Source organism: Talpa occidentalis, unplaced genomic scaffold (assembly GCF_014898055.3).
Source record: "Talpa occidentalis isolate TD23 unplaced genomic scaffold, MPIMG_talOcc4v2.1 talOcc4.6, whole genome shotgun sequence".
Lineage (NCBI taxonomy): Eukaryota > Metazoa > Chordata > Mammalia > Eulipotyphla > Talpidae > Talpa > Talpa occidentalis.
In genome coordinates, this window is record NW_023604972.1 from 93,984,084 (window position 1) to 93,999,747 (window position 15,664).

At 36.1% G+C, this 15,664-nt stretch overlaps 1 protein-coding gene across 5 annotated transcripts in view; it reads left to right on the forward strand.

The window, feature by feature from the left end:
* Window positions 1–347: 347 nt before the first annotated feature.
* TENT2 (terminal nucleotidyltransferase 2) overlaps window positions 348–15,664 on the forward strand; it is a 47,263-nt gene continuing 31,946 nt past the window's right edge. For 2 of the 5 annotated variants that reach the window (XM_054687843.1, XM_037529048.2), the window contains exons 1-6: window positions 348–703; window positions 934–1,003; window positions 3,894–3,989; window positions 6,937–7,110; window positions 7,428–7,517; window positions 9,643–9,880. In XM_054687843.1, coding sequence (XP_054543818.1) covers window positions 6,974–7,110; window positions 7,428–7,517; window positions 9,643–9,880 — 465 coding nt within the window. In that variant the 5' untranslated portion in view covers window positions 348–703; window positions 934–1,003; window positions 3,894–3,989; window positions 6,937–6,973. Of the gene's footprint in view, window positions 704–933; window positions 1,004–3,893; window positions 3,990–5,003; window positions 5,048–6,936; window positions 7,111–7,427; window positions 7,518–9,642; window positions 9,881–15,664 lie in introns of all 5 variants that reach the window. The other 3 variants (XM_054687844.1, XM_054687845.1, XM_037529046.2) reach the window with 3 other exon arrangements.

Genomic DNA, 15,664 nt, shown 5'->3' on the forward strand with positions numbered 1-15,664 from the left:
GAAATAAAGATTAATACTGATCGTGGAGACGAGTGAGGGCTAGGACTGAGAAAGGAACAGCTTCCTAGCGGAGTCACCCGATGAGAAACGAACAATAGGCAAAAATGATTTTCAGGGCAAGAGCTGCTGCACATGAACTCCGGCCAGAGGCCGAGGCAGCCTCCACCGCCAGACCTCTGTGCATTGCCCAGCCCCGCCTATTTCAGCGCAGTCTCCCAGCTCTTATCCCACTCGCGCTCCAAGCCGCGGAGCGCCCAGCTCCGGCCAAACCCACAACTCAGCAGTCGCGCGCTTGCGCACTCGAGCTTAGCGCGAAGGAGGGGGCGAGGCGGTTGCCGGAAGTGCGACCTTTCATTCCCTGCTGGCTGTTTCCATCCGGGTCACGTCGCTCGTTCCAGTGTTTCTGACAGGATTTTCTACGCCTCTTTTGGGCGAGTTTTTGATCTTCCGCCCCTTACCACCGCCCCCAACTTCCCACACCCTTGCTGGCCCTGCCTTTTCTCGTGTGGTTCCTCCCCTACCGCTGAGCCCGGGATTTAGATCGCAATCCGCATCCGGATCCGGGCCTAGCCCTTCCTCGGGCTACTCCTTTGACTCGGGCGGAAGCTGCGACCCAGCGCGCGGGGCCGTGGCTGCCCCGGCCTCGGAGCCCCTGGGCGGGCGGCGCCGGTCGCCTCTGCTTAGCCGTTCCCCAGCGACACTTGTGAGTTAGCGGGCTCAGGAAAGGGACGCGACCGTGTAGGCCCAGGTCGGGGGCGGGGCGCGGGGAACTTTTTCTGAAACTAGTGTTCTGTGTTTTGGGGGGGAGGTTAGGGTAATAGCTCTTAAATAGCCCAGACTTATGGGCGGCCTCCAGGCTGGCCTACTTTCTGAAGACTCTTAGGGCCGCTTACTTTTTACACTCGTTTTATCTTCCTTACAACCCACCCCCAGCCTAGGACCAAAAGAGGAAGATTGTTTTGGGACCCCTGCATGGTGTTTCCAAGGGTGGTGAAGAACGAAGGTAAATATCTGAGTTAATAATTTAAATTTTAAGACTTTTAGTACAATGGGTATGGAATAGTCTCAGTTCTTCACTTGGCAGTAAAATGCATAGATTACAACTCTTTTCAGATTGTTGTATACCTTCTTCCCGTTTAGCTTTTGTAGCTAGGATCTTCATTACTCTTTCTGGGCCAGAACATGAAGGATTTATGTATCTCACAACTTTGGATTATCCAAGTTCCCTATTTTATTTGATCTTTCTCAGCTCTTTGCTTAAAATGGCAATTGTTTATTTTGATTGAACAGAAAAGAGATAAAGTATAAAATGCAAGCTATTGGCAACTTGTTTAACAGATGTGTGGTATGATTTTGTGAGGAGATCATCATAACTGAACATTAAGTCTGTGTTTGTGTTACTGATAACATACTAATTTTTAAATGCTATCGCATTGTATGCTATATTCATACAAGGCTTTACACATGTATAGATTAAGCACCAAAAGGCTCATAGTAGATACTGATCAATAGCCATAATAATATTACGTTGTTGACTTAAACAGCCCCAGTTATGTCTCATGGAAATATGCTGTAACAAATTCCATGTGAAATGGGCCATTTATCAATTCTTTTTTAAAAAAGTCCATTCGAGACCACGAGACTAGATTTTTTTTTTTAACTTTTGAATTGAAACATTATTAATAAAAGGAATGCCCTTTTAAAAACTTGCTTATAGTTTTGACAGTCGGTGACAAGGATTTACGAATTGCACTTTTTGGTTTGTGGAGAACAGAAGTGGGTTTAGGGGATAATAGGCATTTGGACAAAGTGGACAGATAAATTGTTTTAGTCACTACAGTTCTGTTTTTTAATTAAAGTAGCTTGTGCTTTCCAGGAAATCCTGATGAAGGAATTATGATACTCTGAGAGTTCTTTGATTGTGGAGTAGAGGTCAAGTTTAGGACAGAAATTCCAGGTTCTAAGTCATAGGCCAAACACTGTACCCCTAAGAACTACTTTTTAAACTATTCCTTACAGTCTTGTCTCTTGTATGATTATTTATAAATAAACCCATGTAGTTTCCCATTGGCTTAACCTGATCAAGAAGCAGTTCTTAAGATTCTTTCCTAAGGCAAGAACCAACGCAACAGTTTGAAACAGTTCAAAATTTACCTCAGTTACTCATTTCTAGTGTAAAGTATTGAGAAACTGATAACTTTTAAGGTAAGAAAAACAGACCACCACCAATCGCTGGATTTTATTTATCATAAGATTTCTGACCCTGGCTGCTACAGTTAATGTGGATTAATATTTTATCAGATCATTCTGTACTTAGTAAAGAAGCCTTTAATTCAGAATATAAAAAAATATTTAAAATTTTGTGGAGGTCTTCTTAATCTGGTAGGGTAATAGTTTCGCAGAACACTAATCCCTGAAACTACATGTTCTGTTTTAAAAATGACCTCTAATCTTGTTTATGATAGATTATTGTTTTTGGTGTCATTTTTATCTTCCCCATAATAATGTTAAAATGTATTAGGGTAAGTGTTAGGAAGAAGAATTAAAATTTACAGGCTTTTGGTTTACTTCCTTATCTCTAGATAAGTGTTTATCTTGAAATTTGGGATAGGCTGACTTAAATATCTGCCCTAAAGTAAACTTTAAAATAAACTTTGTCAGCTTTTAAGACTCAGATTATTTTGTCATTAGCTTTGTAGAGTACTTCTAGACCAGAAAACATCTTTTGACTTGTTCTTAATTTGGATCTATGTAATGGGATAGAAATGAAGTCAGAACTATTGTCATTTTGAGTCTTCAAGTCTGAATAGATGTATTTAGGACTTTATTTGGATCCAGAACAAAAGCACAAGCAAATTATTTACCAATATAAAGACAACGTTTAGAATTTTAACTAAATTGAATTAAATAAATCTGAAAATAGACAATTTAATTCAATTTAATTTTCTGAATACATTCCTTCCCTTGTTCAGATCCCTGGTATTTTATATAGATCATTTTGCATTTGAATAAAATGAAACATCAGCAATATTCATTATAATGAATTGCAATTAATATATTTAATGTCAGTTAATTTCATGTTTAATGTTGTTTTGTCATAAATCCTATGAAATGGAAATTATGTTTTATGGAGAGTTGGTTCAGGGAAACTGTAAAGAAGACCAAAAAGAGTGTGAACCTAGGCAAAGGATAGAATCAGGCATTAATTGCCAGTCTTGAATCTGGCATCCTATAATTGTTGTGTACTTTTTTTTTTTAAAGATTTATTTATTTATGCATACATACAAGAGCTGGGATACTGGCCAGAGATGGGGGAGGGGGCGGTGAGAGGATTCACCAGAAACAGAGTGGGGAACAGAACAGGCAGACTGAAGTACAATGCTGAGGGGAGCAGCGGGCGAGATAGGAGAGGTCTGCTCTGCCATGTGGGTTGCTCCCTGGCCAGCTGGGGATTGAACTTGTGTTGCAGAGTCTGCAGATTGCTTCATAGTGTGGTGCTTAACCCCTTGCGCCACCAGAGAGGCACTGTTGAGTGTACTTTTAATAAAGGATGCTCCAGATACTGTATGGTTGAAGATAATTTGTCTTTCATCTGATACTGTAAATTTTCGCAGATAAACCTATTTTAAAGAAAATTGATTTTAAAACAACCTATCACAGGAAGTAAAGACTTGCCAAAGAAAATTGGCAAACTTATATTTTGGAGGTTATACTTTATCTGTGATCCAAATTTAGATATTCAGTTTCTTGGGATGAGATCTGGTGATGGCCAGAAACACTTCTCAGTCTGTTCTGAATCTCATTCTTTGTGGGCTACCTAGGGAATTTTAATCTTATAGAGTTGGGGAGGAAAAAAGCAAGGAACAAAGTATGTGTGATTTCTTTCTTCCCAGATCTTTCTCCTGTGTTGTCTCCTGCTTCAGTTTTCCCAAACATCTGGTTTCAATCACCGGAGGCAACTACAATTTTTTTTACCATTTTCTGCTCAGGTATTGTTTTCCTCTGTTCCAAAAAACTCAAAAATCTTATATAGCTCATTTTTTTGATTGATATCCTCTCATCATAAATTATGATGGCTATAAGTAGGTAAATATGTATAGCATAGTATAATAGTACATGTAACTTATAAATATGTAATAAATGATATATAATGAATATATTACGATTTCTTGTAAGTCAGAATAATCACTTTATGTTATTATGAGAACCAAATAGTAATTTTCTATATTTCTTTTTGAGTGTTTTTTTTCTTGTTACTTTATTAAGTTTGGTAAGTTTCTTTAGTAATCTTTTTAAATTTTTGACTTAATGCTCTGTGCTATAGTTATTTCTGCTCTGTTGGCAGAACCTCCTCTATGCATCAGGTACTCTGCCAGCCAATTCTCCTCTTTCTCCCTTATTTCTTGTTGAAACTTTTGCCCTTCTGCTCTAATTTAAGCCTCACCGTCATCCTGGAAAATTCCTATTTCATAGGATTTATGGGGAAATGATGTTAAAATATTAAATGACATTAAGTACATTAATTCATAATAATGAATATTGCTTGATGTTTCATTTTGTTGAAGTATAAATACATCCTGTGTCAGTCTTCTTCAATCTCAGGTTTTTTTTTTTCTTTTTTTGATACCAGATAGTATAGCTGGGTATAGAATTGTATATAGGTCAATAACATTTCCTTCAGAGCCTTGAAGCCATTCACTTCAGTATCTGTTTCCACTGGTGGTGTTGAGAAGTCCAAAACCATTTAGATTCCCAGGCTTTTGTTTATTTTTCCTTTCTGTAATATTTTGTAAACATGTTCCTGATTTTCTGAAATTTCATCATAGTATTCCTTGGTATGTATCTTTTATTTTTCAACCATGCTTTGCACTTCTTGGATCCTTCCAATATAAAGATTAGCGTTCGTCAGGCTTTGATGTTTTGTTTTATTTGGTAATTTCCTTTTTGTATTTTCTCTCTTCTTTCTGGAACTTCCATTATGGTGGACCACTGTCGGGGCCCAGATCTGAGGCCCAGACCTGAACATCCGGGTTCTTGCCTGAAGCAGGTACTGAATGTTAGCTCCAGGGAAGGTTTCAAGTTTCCTATTGTGACGACTAAACCTTTCCCCCTGCTTGCTACCGTGGCTTGTTTGCATTGGTGGTCTCTCCTTGCTAGAGATAACGAGAGACCTCCTCCTCTGAAGCCTATATAACATTGTACACATTCCTGAATAAATGAGACTGGCGATGATCCTGGCTTTGTCTCCACTCCTTGCGTACCCCTGTCCCATGCCAAGCCCCTGCTTCCTCCCCCGGGTACCCCGTTGATCTGCCCGGCTGGCCCGGACAGACCACATAGTTTGATTCTTTTATGTTTTCTTACTTATCCTTCCTCCTCTCCACCTTTACCAATTTTTCGTTTTTGTTATTTCTTTTTTTTTTTTTTTTTAAGATATATTTGTTTATGCGTACAAAAGCTGGAGCAGAGGCCAGAGATGCCGGGGCGTGTGTGCGTGTGTGTGTGTGTGTGTGTGTGTGTGTGTGTATGTATTCACCAGAGACAGAGTGGGGAACAGAATAGGCAGACTAACTGAAATACATGGCTGAGGGGAGCAGTGGGCAAGACAGGAGAGATCTGCTTCACCATGTGGATTGTTCCCTGGCCCGCCAGGGATCAAAGTCATGCTGCAGAGGCTTCAGATTGCTTCCTACTGTGGTGCTTAACCCCTTGCACCACCAGGGAGGCCCCTTTTTGTTATTTGTAAGAGATTTCCTCAATGTTATCTTTTAATTTTCTGCTGGATATTTTTGCTTTCTGTTTCATAATTTCCAAGAATTTGCTTTGTAAGCAGCATATTTTTGTTTTATATATGCAATATTTTTTAATTAATTATAGAAAGCTTCTTGAGCTTTCATCTGTTCCTGGCATTGTTTCTAAGATTTTTTTTTTCTGAGTGGTGGTCTGTGAATGTCTATTTTAAGTGAAAGATACTAGAAATCTAGTTGAAAGCTCTGTGCACTTTGGTGGGCAATTCTGTAGTGTGGTAGGTTTCACACTAGCAAACTTCCTAGGTGGAAAACTTAACTACATTTTAGCTTCTCTGTTTACTGTATTATTTGGTTACTCTGTGTTATTCCACAGATGAGTTTTCTGCTTACTGGCATTGGTAAAGTAGGCTGAGGATCCTGTTTTCACCTTATATCCATTACTCACTACTTGTTTTCCATTTGTTACCCAGTTCTTTGTAAATTTATAGCTGCCAGGAATCAATCACTGTGAAGAGTAAATACTAGGGATCAATCACTGTAAAGAGTAAATATTTTGTCTCTTGCTTAGATCAGTGAATGGTTCTGATTGCTTTGCATATAGGTTTTCCCCATTACTGTTGAATATGAAGCCTTTTATTGGAACTTCTTTATATAAGTTATTTAGTTTTTGAGGAGTGTCTCAGGATTTTATAAACAGTTGTTTGGCAATGCAAATTTCTTCCCTTAGTTGATCAGATCTGTAAGATCTAAATTCTAGGAATCTGTGTCCCTTATGCCTTTGAATAAGTTAGTTGAGAATAAATACAAGAATCTGTAGGATTTCATTAAATTTCTCTCTAAGATGGTTTCTTTTTTATCATGAGATGGTTTCTTTTTTATCATGTGGTGATAGCTTGATTTCTAAAAGATATGTTGGTGTTAGTGGATATTTATTAGGATAAATCCTTTAGAAGCTTGTGTATATCTTGCTATTGGAATAATATTGTGGGTAATCTTGTTTAAAATTCATTATTAGTAAATTTTTTACCTATAGTGTAATGTAAGACTTTTGTATATTTACACTTAAATAACTTTGCAAATGAATTTCATAAGTTGGTAACTTATTGTTTTAAATAGTAGCTATTGATTACCAAAGAGTTTTTAATATCTTTAAGCTATAGTAATTTGTCTTTCAAAACTATTCTAGGTAGAAGAATACATGTTCACTTTTAGTGAGCAAGAGCATGTTCCCAAACTCAATTTTGGGTCGCCCGCCTTTCACACCAAATCATCAACAACATAGTAACTTCTTCGCCCTGTCACCAACTCTTTATTCACACCAGCAGCTTATAGATGCACAGTTCAACTTTCAGAATGCAGAGTGAGTATGGTGATACTTTGGCCTATATCAGTTGTAAATTTCATTTTATGCTTGACACAAACCCTTTCTATACAAAATATTTGAAGGTAGAGAGTATGTTATATCTTGTTATATTTTGATCTGTGAATTTATTATCCTTTGTTGTTTTTCTTTAAAAAAAAGAGTTGAGGGCTGGGGAGGAGACTTGTACCAGTACCACAAATTGGAGGGGCCCCTCTTCTCAGCTATCTCATCTTTTTTTTTTCATTGTCTTTAGTTGTGTGGTTTTGTTTTTAAAGAAAGTGTTTATAGTTATGTTCTTTCTCTGTTTTTGGTAGCTTGTCTAGAGCTGTGTCATTACAACAGTTGACGTATGGAAATGTCAGTCCAATACAGACCTCAGCTTCCCCATTATTTCGAGGAAGGAAGTAAGTACTTATTACTTATTTGAAAATAAAATTTTGCATTTCTGATTAACTTCATAATAATATACCTTGTATTAAAATTGTGTGGACATTATGCCATAAATTTTAACTACATAACACATTGTGTATTAAGTCCTTTCTTAGGGTTTAAAAATTTTTAGGAATCATTTTGTTGACTTATTCCTGCCATTTTAAATTTTAGATGAAATGAAGCTTTTTTTTTTTTTTTTTAAGATTTATTTATTTATGCATACAAGAGCTGTGGTACAGGCCAAAATTGCGGGAGGTGAGAGGATTCACCAGAGACTGAGCAGGGAACAAAACAGGCAGACTGAAATACACTGCTGAGGGGAGCAGTGGGCAAGACAGGAGAGGTCTGCTGCGCCATGTGGGTTGCTCCCTGGCCGGCCGGGGATCGAACTTATGCTACAGAGGCTGCAGTTTGCTTCATAGTACAATGCTCAACCCCTTACGCCACCAGGGAGACCCCGAAGCTCTATTTCTTCAGAAACCCATTTTTAACTGAGATTTTAAATTAAATCAGATTAATTTTTGTATTTGTTTGCTTGGACTATCATAACAAAGTACAGCAGACTGGGTAGCTTAAACAATAGAAATTTATTTTCTCACAATTCTACAGGCTAGAATTCAAAGATGAAAGTGTTGGTAGGTTGGATTTCTTTTGAATTCTCCCTCCTTGGCTTGTAGAGGACACAATTCAATCCATAAGTAACAACTTTCTGGTAAAGTTTGCACCATTTTATCTAAAGCTTACACTAGTAAGGGTCCATGATAAATATAGTGAAAAATTTATATATGACACAAAGGCTTTCTATATAGAAGCCAGGAACTAATTTTAACCAGTTTGATGATAAGAAAGTGATATATCACATAGTAATTATAATGGAATTTTAGAGGTGATAGTTAATATTAAAGATTTGCTATTTAAATTGCTATATATAGACATTTCATTATGGTAATAGCTAATTATACTATGAGAAACACATTAGAACCTGGTAATAAATAATGAGATATTAATCCCCCAAAACCCCTAAGACTTATTGATCTACTATGTAGTAGACATTGTTTGAAGGACTTCACAAATAATGATTTGGTTGAATTTTACAATACTTCATGAGGTTTATCGCTACTCACATTATCCCTCTTCTGTTGAGTAGAAAACTGAAGCCCATTGAGGTTAAGCAGCTAGTTTTTCAGGTAGAAATGGCATTGCTGGTATTTGAACCAGGCCTTTTGGCTCTATAACCTATAATTAGAAGTACTATACTATGTGTTGTTTTACATGATTATTATTATAGAGAACTGTATAATGATGCTGAAAGTATTCACTTTATTTGGATTTTTTAATATTTTTTAGATAGCCTTCGTAGTCAGTTTGTGTTTCACAAATGAAAATAAATTACATTAGTTTGTAGTTACACATTTTTAAAACTAAAAATGTCATGCATAGTCAATAGATGTTCAGTATTTACGCTCTCAGTTATTTTCATTTAAAGAATATTATATTTCCAGCACAATACACATTTGCCTGAGTTTTAGTTATTTTGTGGGTAAAGGAGAGATGAGCTGGATTAATCACAAAGGAATAGCATGAATAAGGATAATTCTCCTTTACAACCAAAATACATTGATCATGCCAAAGAAATTTAACACTTATATAATACTAATATATAATACTAATGTATCTGGAATACATTACCTTTTCAAATTTCCTTAGTTATCCAGTGTCTTTGTAGCTTATTGAAAAATAGGTATCTCCTAATTTGATCATTCCTACTGAAGAACCAGAACACAAACTCATAGAGTCTTCTTACATATAGCACAGTTAACTTAAACTCCTTATATTGAGTTTGGATTTTTCAAATGGGATAGTTCAAATACAGAAAACTAAGCTGTTTTTTTTTTTTAAGATGATTTATTACTAGTCATTTTTCATAAGGTGTTGAAGCCATCTCTTGTGCTAAAAATGAGTATTTTAAGATCATAGAGAGCTAATAATGTAACCTTGCTGAAAAGAGTCAATATTGTCATCTATATATTTTAAGTTTTTTGATGATGAGGAAGTTATTTTTATCTTTAATTACTAAGGTATCTTGCTTGTTTTCAGGAGATTAAGCGATGAAAAAAACCTTCCTCTAGATGGTAAACGGCAGCGTTTTCATTCACCCCACCAAGAACCAACTATAGTTAACCACATAGTGCCTTTATCAGGTGAAAGAAGATACTCAATGCCACCATTGTTTCACACACACTATGTACCCGATATTGTCAGATGTGTTCCACCTTTTCGAGAAATACCATTTTTAGAGCCTAGAGAAATCACGCTGCCTGAGGCCAAAGATAAGGTAATAATAATGTAGATTTTAGCTTTGCCTTTTGAAAAATATATAATGTATTAAAAGTCTCAAAAATGTATGTCTTAGATTAAGTAGAATTTACCTTTTCTTGCTGCTTAAAATACTATTCAACAGTTTTCTAATTTGATTTTTGCCTATACTTTGTTTTTTGACAGTTTTTTAATGCAAGGACAGCTTTAGTATCAGAAAAGCAGATTGTGTCTGATTCATAAATGTATGGGATTAAAGCCCCAAATATTTGATTTCTTAGCTTAAAGAACCCAATTATTTTTATTATGGGGAAAAAAGTTTCATATGATTGGTGTATTAAGTGTTAAAAAGTATTTCCTTTTGGGCCTTTTGTATTTGTTATAATATATATTTTTTGAATGTCAAAGGGGGAATCCAGGAATCAAGGAGGAAGTAATACGTTTAAAGTGAACTAATGGAGTTCAGGTGAAGGGTGTGTCTCGTGGGGTTCTTGGGTCCCTCTGAGAAGTAATGCAGCAGAATTCGTCAGCACATGACAAAGAGGAAAGGAGAACAAGGAAGGAGAGACAGCTGTGTAGACACAGGCAGGCAGTCTCAAAGAACAAGAACTATATTTTGCCAGGGCAATGGGTGTTCTTTCATAATGTTCTTTGATGGAATTATTGTGGGAATTATCACTTTGGGGTCAGGTTGGGTTGGTTATCTAAGATTAGTAATCCTCTCTGCCCCCATCTCTGGCTGATAATCTTTTCTGACCCCTCCTTAGATTCCTGGAACCTTCCATAGCTTGTTTAGTTAAGATTTATTAATTGTCCCTAGCCCCACCTCTGGTGTTTGTCCGTGTGAGACCTCCCATCCTAATTTTTTCCTACTATAAGATTCCAGCAATATGATCAAGAAAGTTTGATGAAAAACATTTATTTGTAAATAACATTTTAAATAAATGAAGTTATGCAAATCGTAATTCTTGGATAATTACATTATGGGCATTGAGGAACAATAAGTTATTTAACACCAGTATTAGAAGCATGTCTTTTCTCCCCTCCTCCATATTTAGTGAAACCTAAAAAAGAGATTCATGTTACTTAGAAGAGTTTACACTGTACATATTTGCATTTTCTTGTCTTGTCTTGTCTATGGATTATACTTGTGGTTTTTACATGTTTAAAGCTGCTCTCGTTGTTGAGAAATATATTTGTAGGCTTGGAGAATGAACCTGAGGAGAGGTGTAGTGACTTTGTTTTCCTCATCTTTTGGGTTGCTAGCAACCAGTGTAGGCCTGAAATATAGTAATTGTACGGAAAATGTAGTGTCAAAAAGAAACTCGCTTCCTTCATTAGTTGTGCTGCTTTTTATTCCTCTGTTCTTTTTCTTGAAATGAGGTGTCATTGTATCAAAATTTGCTCTTTTAAAGTGCATGATTCAGTGCTTTGTAGTCTGTCCACAAAGTTCCGTTACTATGACCACTGATTACAGTATGTTTGCATTACTCCCCTCCCAAAAAAAGCAGCTCTCATCCTTTAACCCTTTCTTCACATGGCCTTCCCTTTCCCCACCTTTCCTCAGCCCCTGGCAACCATTTATCTATTTTTTTAATCTCTGGATTTCCCTGTTGTGGACATATAAATGGAGTCATATAATTTGTGGTTTTGCTTATTTTTCTTGGCATGTTTTCAAGGTTTGTCCATGTCCATATCAAGTATCAGTTCTTCATTCCTTCTTATAGCTGAATAGTATTCATTGTCTAGATTAAGACCATATTTTGTCCATGCATTCCTCGGTTGATGGACTTAAGAATTGTTTCCGCTTTTGGCTATTAGGAATATCTGCAAACTAGTTTTTGTGTGGAAATAATGTTTTCATTTCTCTTGGGTATATATGTACATACATAGGAATGAAATTTCTGAGTTAAATTGCTGAGTTATGTAAGTAACTTCTTCAGGAACTGCCAAAGTATTTTCTAAAATTGCTCTGTCCTTTTACATTTCTGTCAGCAATGTGTAAGTATTCCAGTTTCTCCACATCTTTGCCAATACTTGTTATTTTCTGTTTTTTAACTTTAGCCACCTTAATGCTATGAAGTGGTATCTTATGATTTTGATTTGTGTTTTCCTAATGAGTTCAGAGGTTCAGCGTTTTTTCGCGTGTGTTAGCCATTTGACTATCTTTGGAGAACTGTCTATTGAGATCCTTTGCCCATTTTTTTAAGTGTTGAATTGTAAGAGTTTTTTTTACATATTCTGGATGCTAGATTCTGGATATTAGACTCACAGGATTTGCAAATATATTCTTTCTGTGGTTTGTCTTTTTACTTTCTTGATGGTGTCCCTTGAAGCAAAAAAAAATTATTTTAATGAAGTCCACTTTATTTTTCTTTGAATGCTTTAGCTTTTGAAGTCATATCTAAGAAATCATTGCCTAATCCAAGGTTATAGATATTAATTCCTATGTGTTATTCAAAGGGTTTTATAGTTAACTCTAAGATTTAGTTCTTTGGCTCATTTTAATTTTTGTTTGTGTTGTGAAGGGGGTGTACATCCTAATTCTTTTCACTATTTGTTAAGTTGTCCTAGCTTTGGAAAAGATTCTGTCATTCTTTCTTAAAATTATAAAAGGTAAAACCAATGGGCAGGAGGAAAAAACAAAGTGAAAGGGGAAATGACTAACTTGGGATGATTTGTACCATTTATCTGACACTCCACCTTTCCTTCTTTCTCCTTTCTTTGTTTTAACATTTAAATTTTTTTTAGATTTATTTTTATTTGTTTATGCATACAAGAACTGGGTGTAGGTCAGAGATGTAGGGGGTGGGGTGAGAGGATTCACCAGAGACAGAGAGGGGAGCAGAACAGGTGGATCAACTGAAATACACTGCTGAGGGGAGCAGCGGGCTGAGACAGAAGAGGCTTGCTGCACCATGTGGATAAGCCAGGGATTGAACTCAGGCCCCAGTGGCTGGTGATAGCATGACAGTGCTTAGACTTTAACCCCTGTACCACCAGGGGTCCCCTGTTTTCACATTTGAAAGATGCTTTTGTAATGCTATAATGTGAAAGTCTGTGGTATAAATCAAATCAAACCAATTCATTTGAATGAATATGTAGGAATCTTTTACTCTGTGGGCTTTGAATATAGGTATATAGATAGACCCATAGTATATATTATGAATAGGTATTGAAATCTCTATTTTTGCATGGATTTATGTATATATACGTATATGTTACGTATATAAAATAGTTGATTATTACAACTATTATTTCTGCACATGAACTAAGATGCATGTTGAGTTTTAGTAAATTTGACCACATAATTCACATTAGTGAAGTCACATAATTTACACTGGTAAATTATCTAGTAGTCCATATCAATAACTTTTTTCTTTGTTTAGTAGCATAGACAGAGATTCTCCTGAAATTTATGCAATGAATTTTGTATAGGTTCATTCTGTAACTGAACACTTGAGAACTAATATTTATGGATTTCTCTCCTAGGCATTGTATGTGTGTTATGTTATATATATAACACCAGTAACCCCATGACATAGGTATCCTAATTTTACTGAGGCTCAGAGAACTGAATAACTCAAAGTTACAGTAAGTAAATGATAACTAAGATTTGATCTTGGTCTCTAATAATACAAAAAGGAGAAATTCTAAATGCTTAAAATCAAGGATAGCAAGGTGATAGTGTTAGAACGGACCATAATGCCAGAGTAGTCTGTGACATTAATAGTTAATATTTATTGAGAGTCTTTCACCTAGATCTTGGTTGTAAATTTCATTGAGATATTTGCAACTATGCAAAATTCTGCTTTAACATTTGTGCTCTTGAGAAACATCATGTTTTGCAAATTATGCATTAAGACTGTGGCAAAACAGGACTGTTGCCTACTACTTAAGACCTAAAAATTTTGTAACCAGAACACTAACAAGAATATTAATTTATAATTTGGGAAATAACTTAGACGGAGCAGGTAGGCAGCTTATTATGATTGGTTACTGCTGTAGGGACTATTAAAAATACATAAAGTAGAGTGGAAATGCTGGCTTGAGGTGCACACTGATACAAAGTAGTTAAAAGTGGAGCCCTGAGTCAGTGAGGCTGCTCTTAAGGTAGACGCAAAAGGAGAGGGCTTGCACCAGTAGAGAGCTGTATGGGGTTATGCTTTGTTGAAACCATGGACATAGACACTTATTTTAATTGTCTTAGATCTATAAGACATTTTTTAGCAGAACTTACAGTATATATTGCAGAAATGAGGTCAGGGTGAGATACATGAATCCTGAAGTCATCTGAATAAGAATGACAACTGAAACTCCTGGAGTAGATTTGATTTTGTATTTATTTAGTATTCAGCAAATATTTGCATTGTAATGTTTGAGCTGAGAGCTAAAGGGTGAGTAGGAGTTAACTAGTGAAAGCATAGTGGGGGTGGATAGAATGCTTTAGAGAGAAGAAACAGCATATTTGAAAGTTCTAATGTAGAAAGGAGCATGGAGTATGCAAACAACTTCAAGGAAACCATGGTGGCTAGAGATTGGTTGATTATGGGGAGAGTTAAATGAGTTAAGAAGGGTGTGGAAAAGGGAAGCTCACTGCAAGAACTTGCATGTCATTTTGGTCTTCAGCTTAAAAACAGTGGTAAGTTATTCAGGGCTTTCTTTAGCAGGAAGGAGAGGTGAATTAAAATTATTCTGACTGCATTGTGTGAAGTTGAACAAACATGAATGTGGGGAAATTATTGTAGTATTCTAGGTGAAAAGCAATGGTGCCTTAAATTAGGAAGTGCTAGTAGTTAAGATAAAGAGAAATTGTTGGATTTAAGTTTTGTTTGGGAAGTGGAATGGATAGTTTGTCTACATTTTGGCACTGCTGCAGTTAAGACAACTAAAAATTTCTACAGAGGTTGCCAAATGTCCCTTGGGGGCCAAAATTGCCCCCAGTTGAGAACCATTGGATTAAATAGAGAAGATAATGGGGATTACTCCCAAGTTTTGGGCTTCTACACCTAGATGCATAATGGTATCACTATGAACAAAATGGAAGAAAAGCAAGGGTGGGGGGGTGTGTATGTGTGTGTGTTTAATAGGAATTTGGAGGTTGAGCTGGGGCCTTGTGAGTTCTTTTGGCTATGTTGCCTTTAACATGCATTTGAAATACTAAATTATATCTTAATATGAACAGATGTGGAATTCACACCTATTGACCATAAATGTACATTTAATAATTATTAGCACATACATGATAATTGAAGTCAGTTGTGTAGATATTATTAAGAGAAGAGGGTTTGGATCTAAGACTGAAATAGATTGAGGAAAGAATGAGGAAACAGAAAGGGAAATTTAAGAATATAAACAATTGCTTTCTGAAGTTTGACTATAAAGGGGATGAGATAAAGGAGGGAAATTGAAATAAGGGGGTTTGATTTTTAAGGTGGGAGATATTTTAGCCACATATAAGTGTTTATGGGAAAGATTGAATAGAGAGAGGAAATTGTCTACTCTGGAAAGAAAAGAACAGTCATACAACGTTTCTTAGAAGGTGGAATGGACATAAGTCTTGCATGTAGGCATAGTAATTGACTTCAAGAGGAAAACTTTTTGAAATTGAGGATAGGATAGATTAGGTATAGCTATGAAAACGTTTATAGATGTGGTAGGAAGAAGTTAATGGAGGTCCCATAGTTGAGTGATGTCCTGTTTTCTCTCTGAATTATTATGCAATTATCTATTGAAATGGAGAGGACAAGGTGGGATATTTGAGTTTTGAGAATAGTGAAGATGTTTGAAATAGTGTTTACTG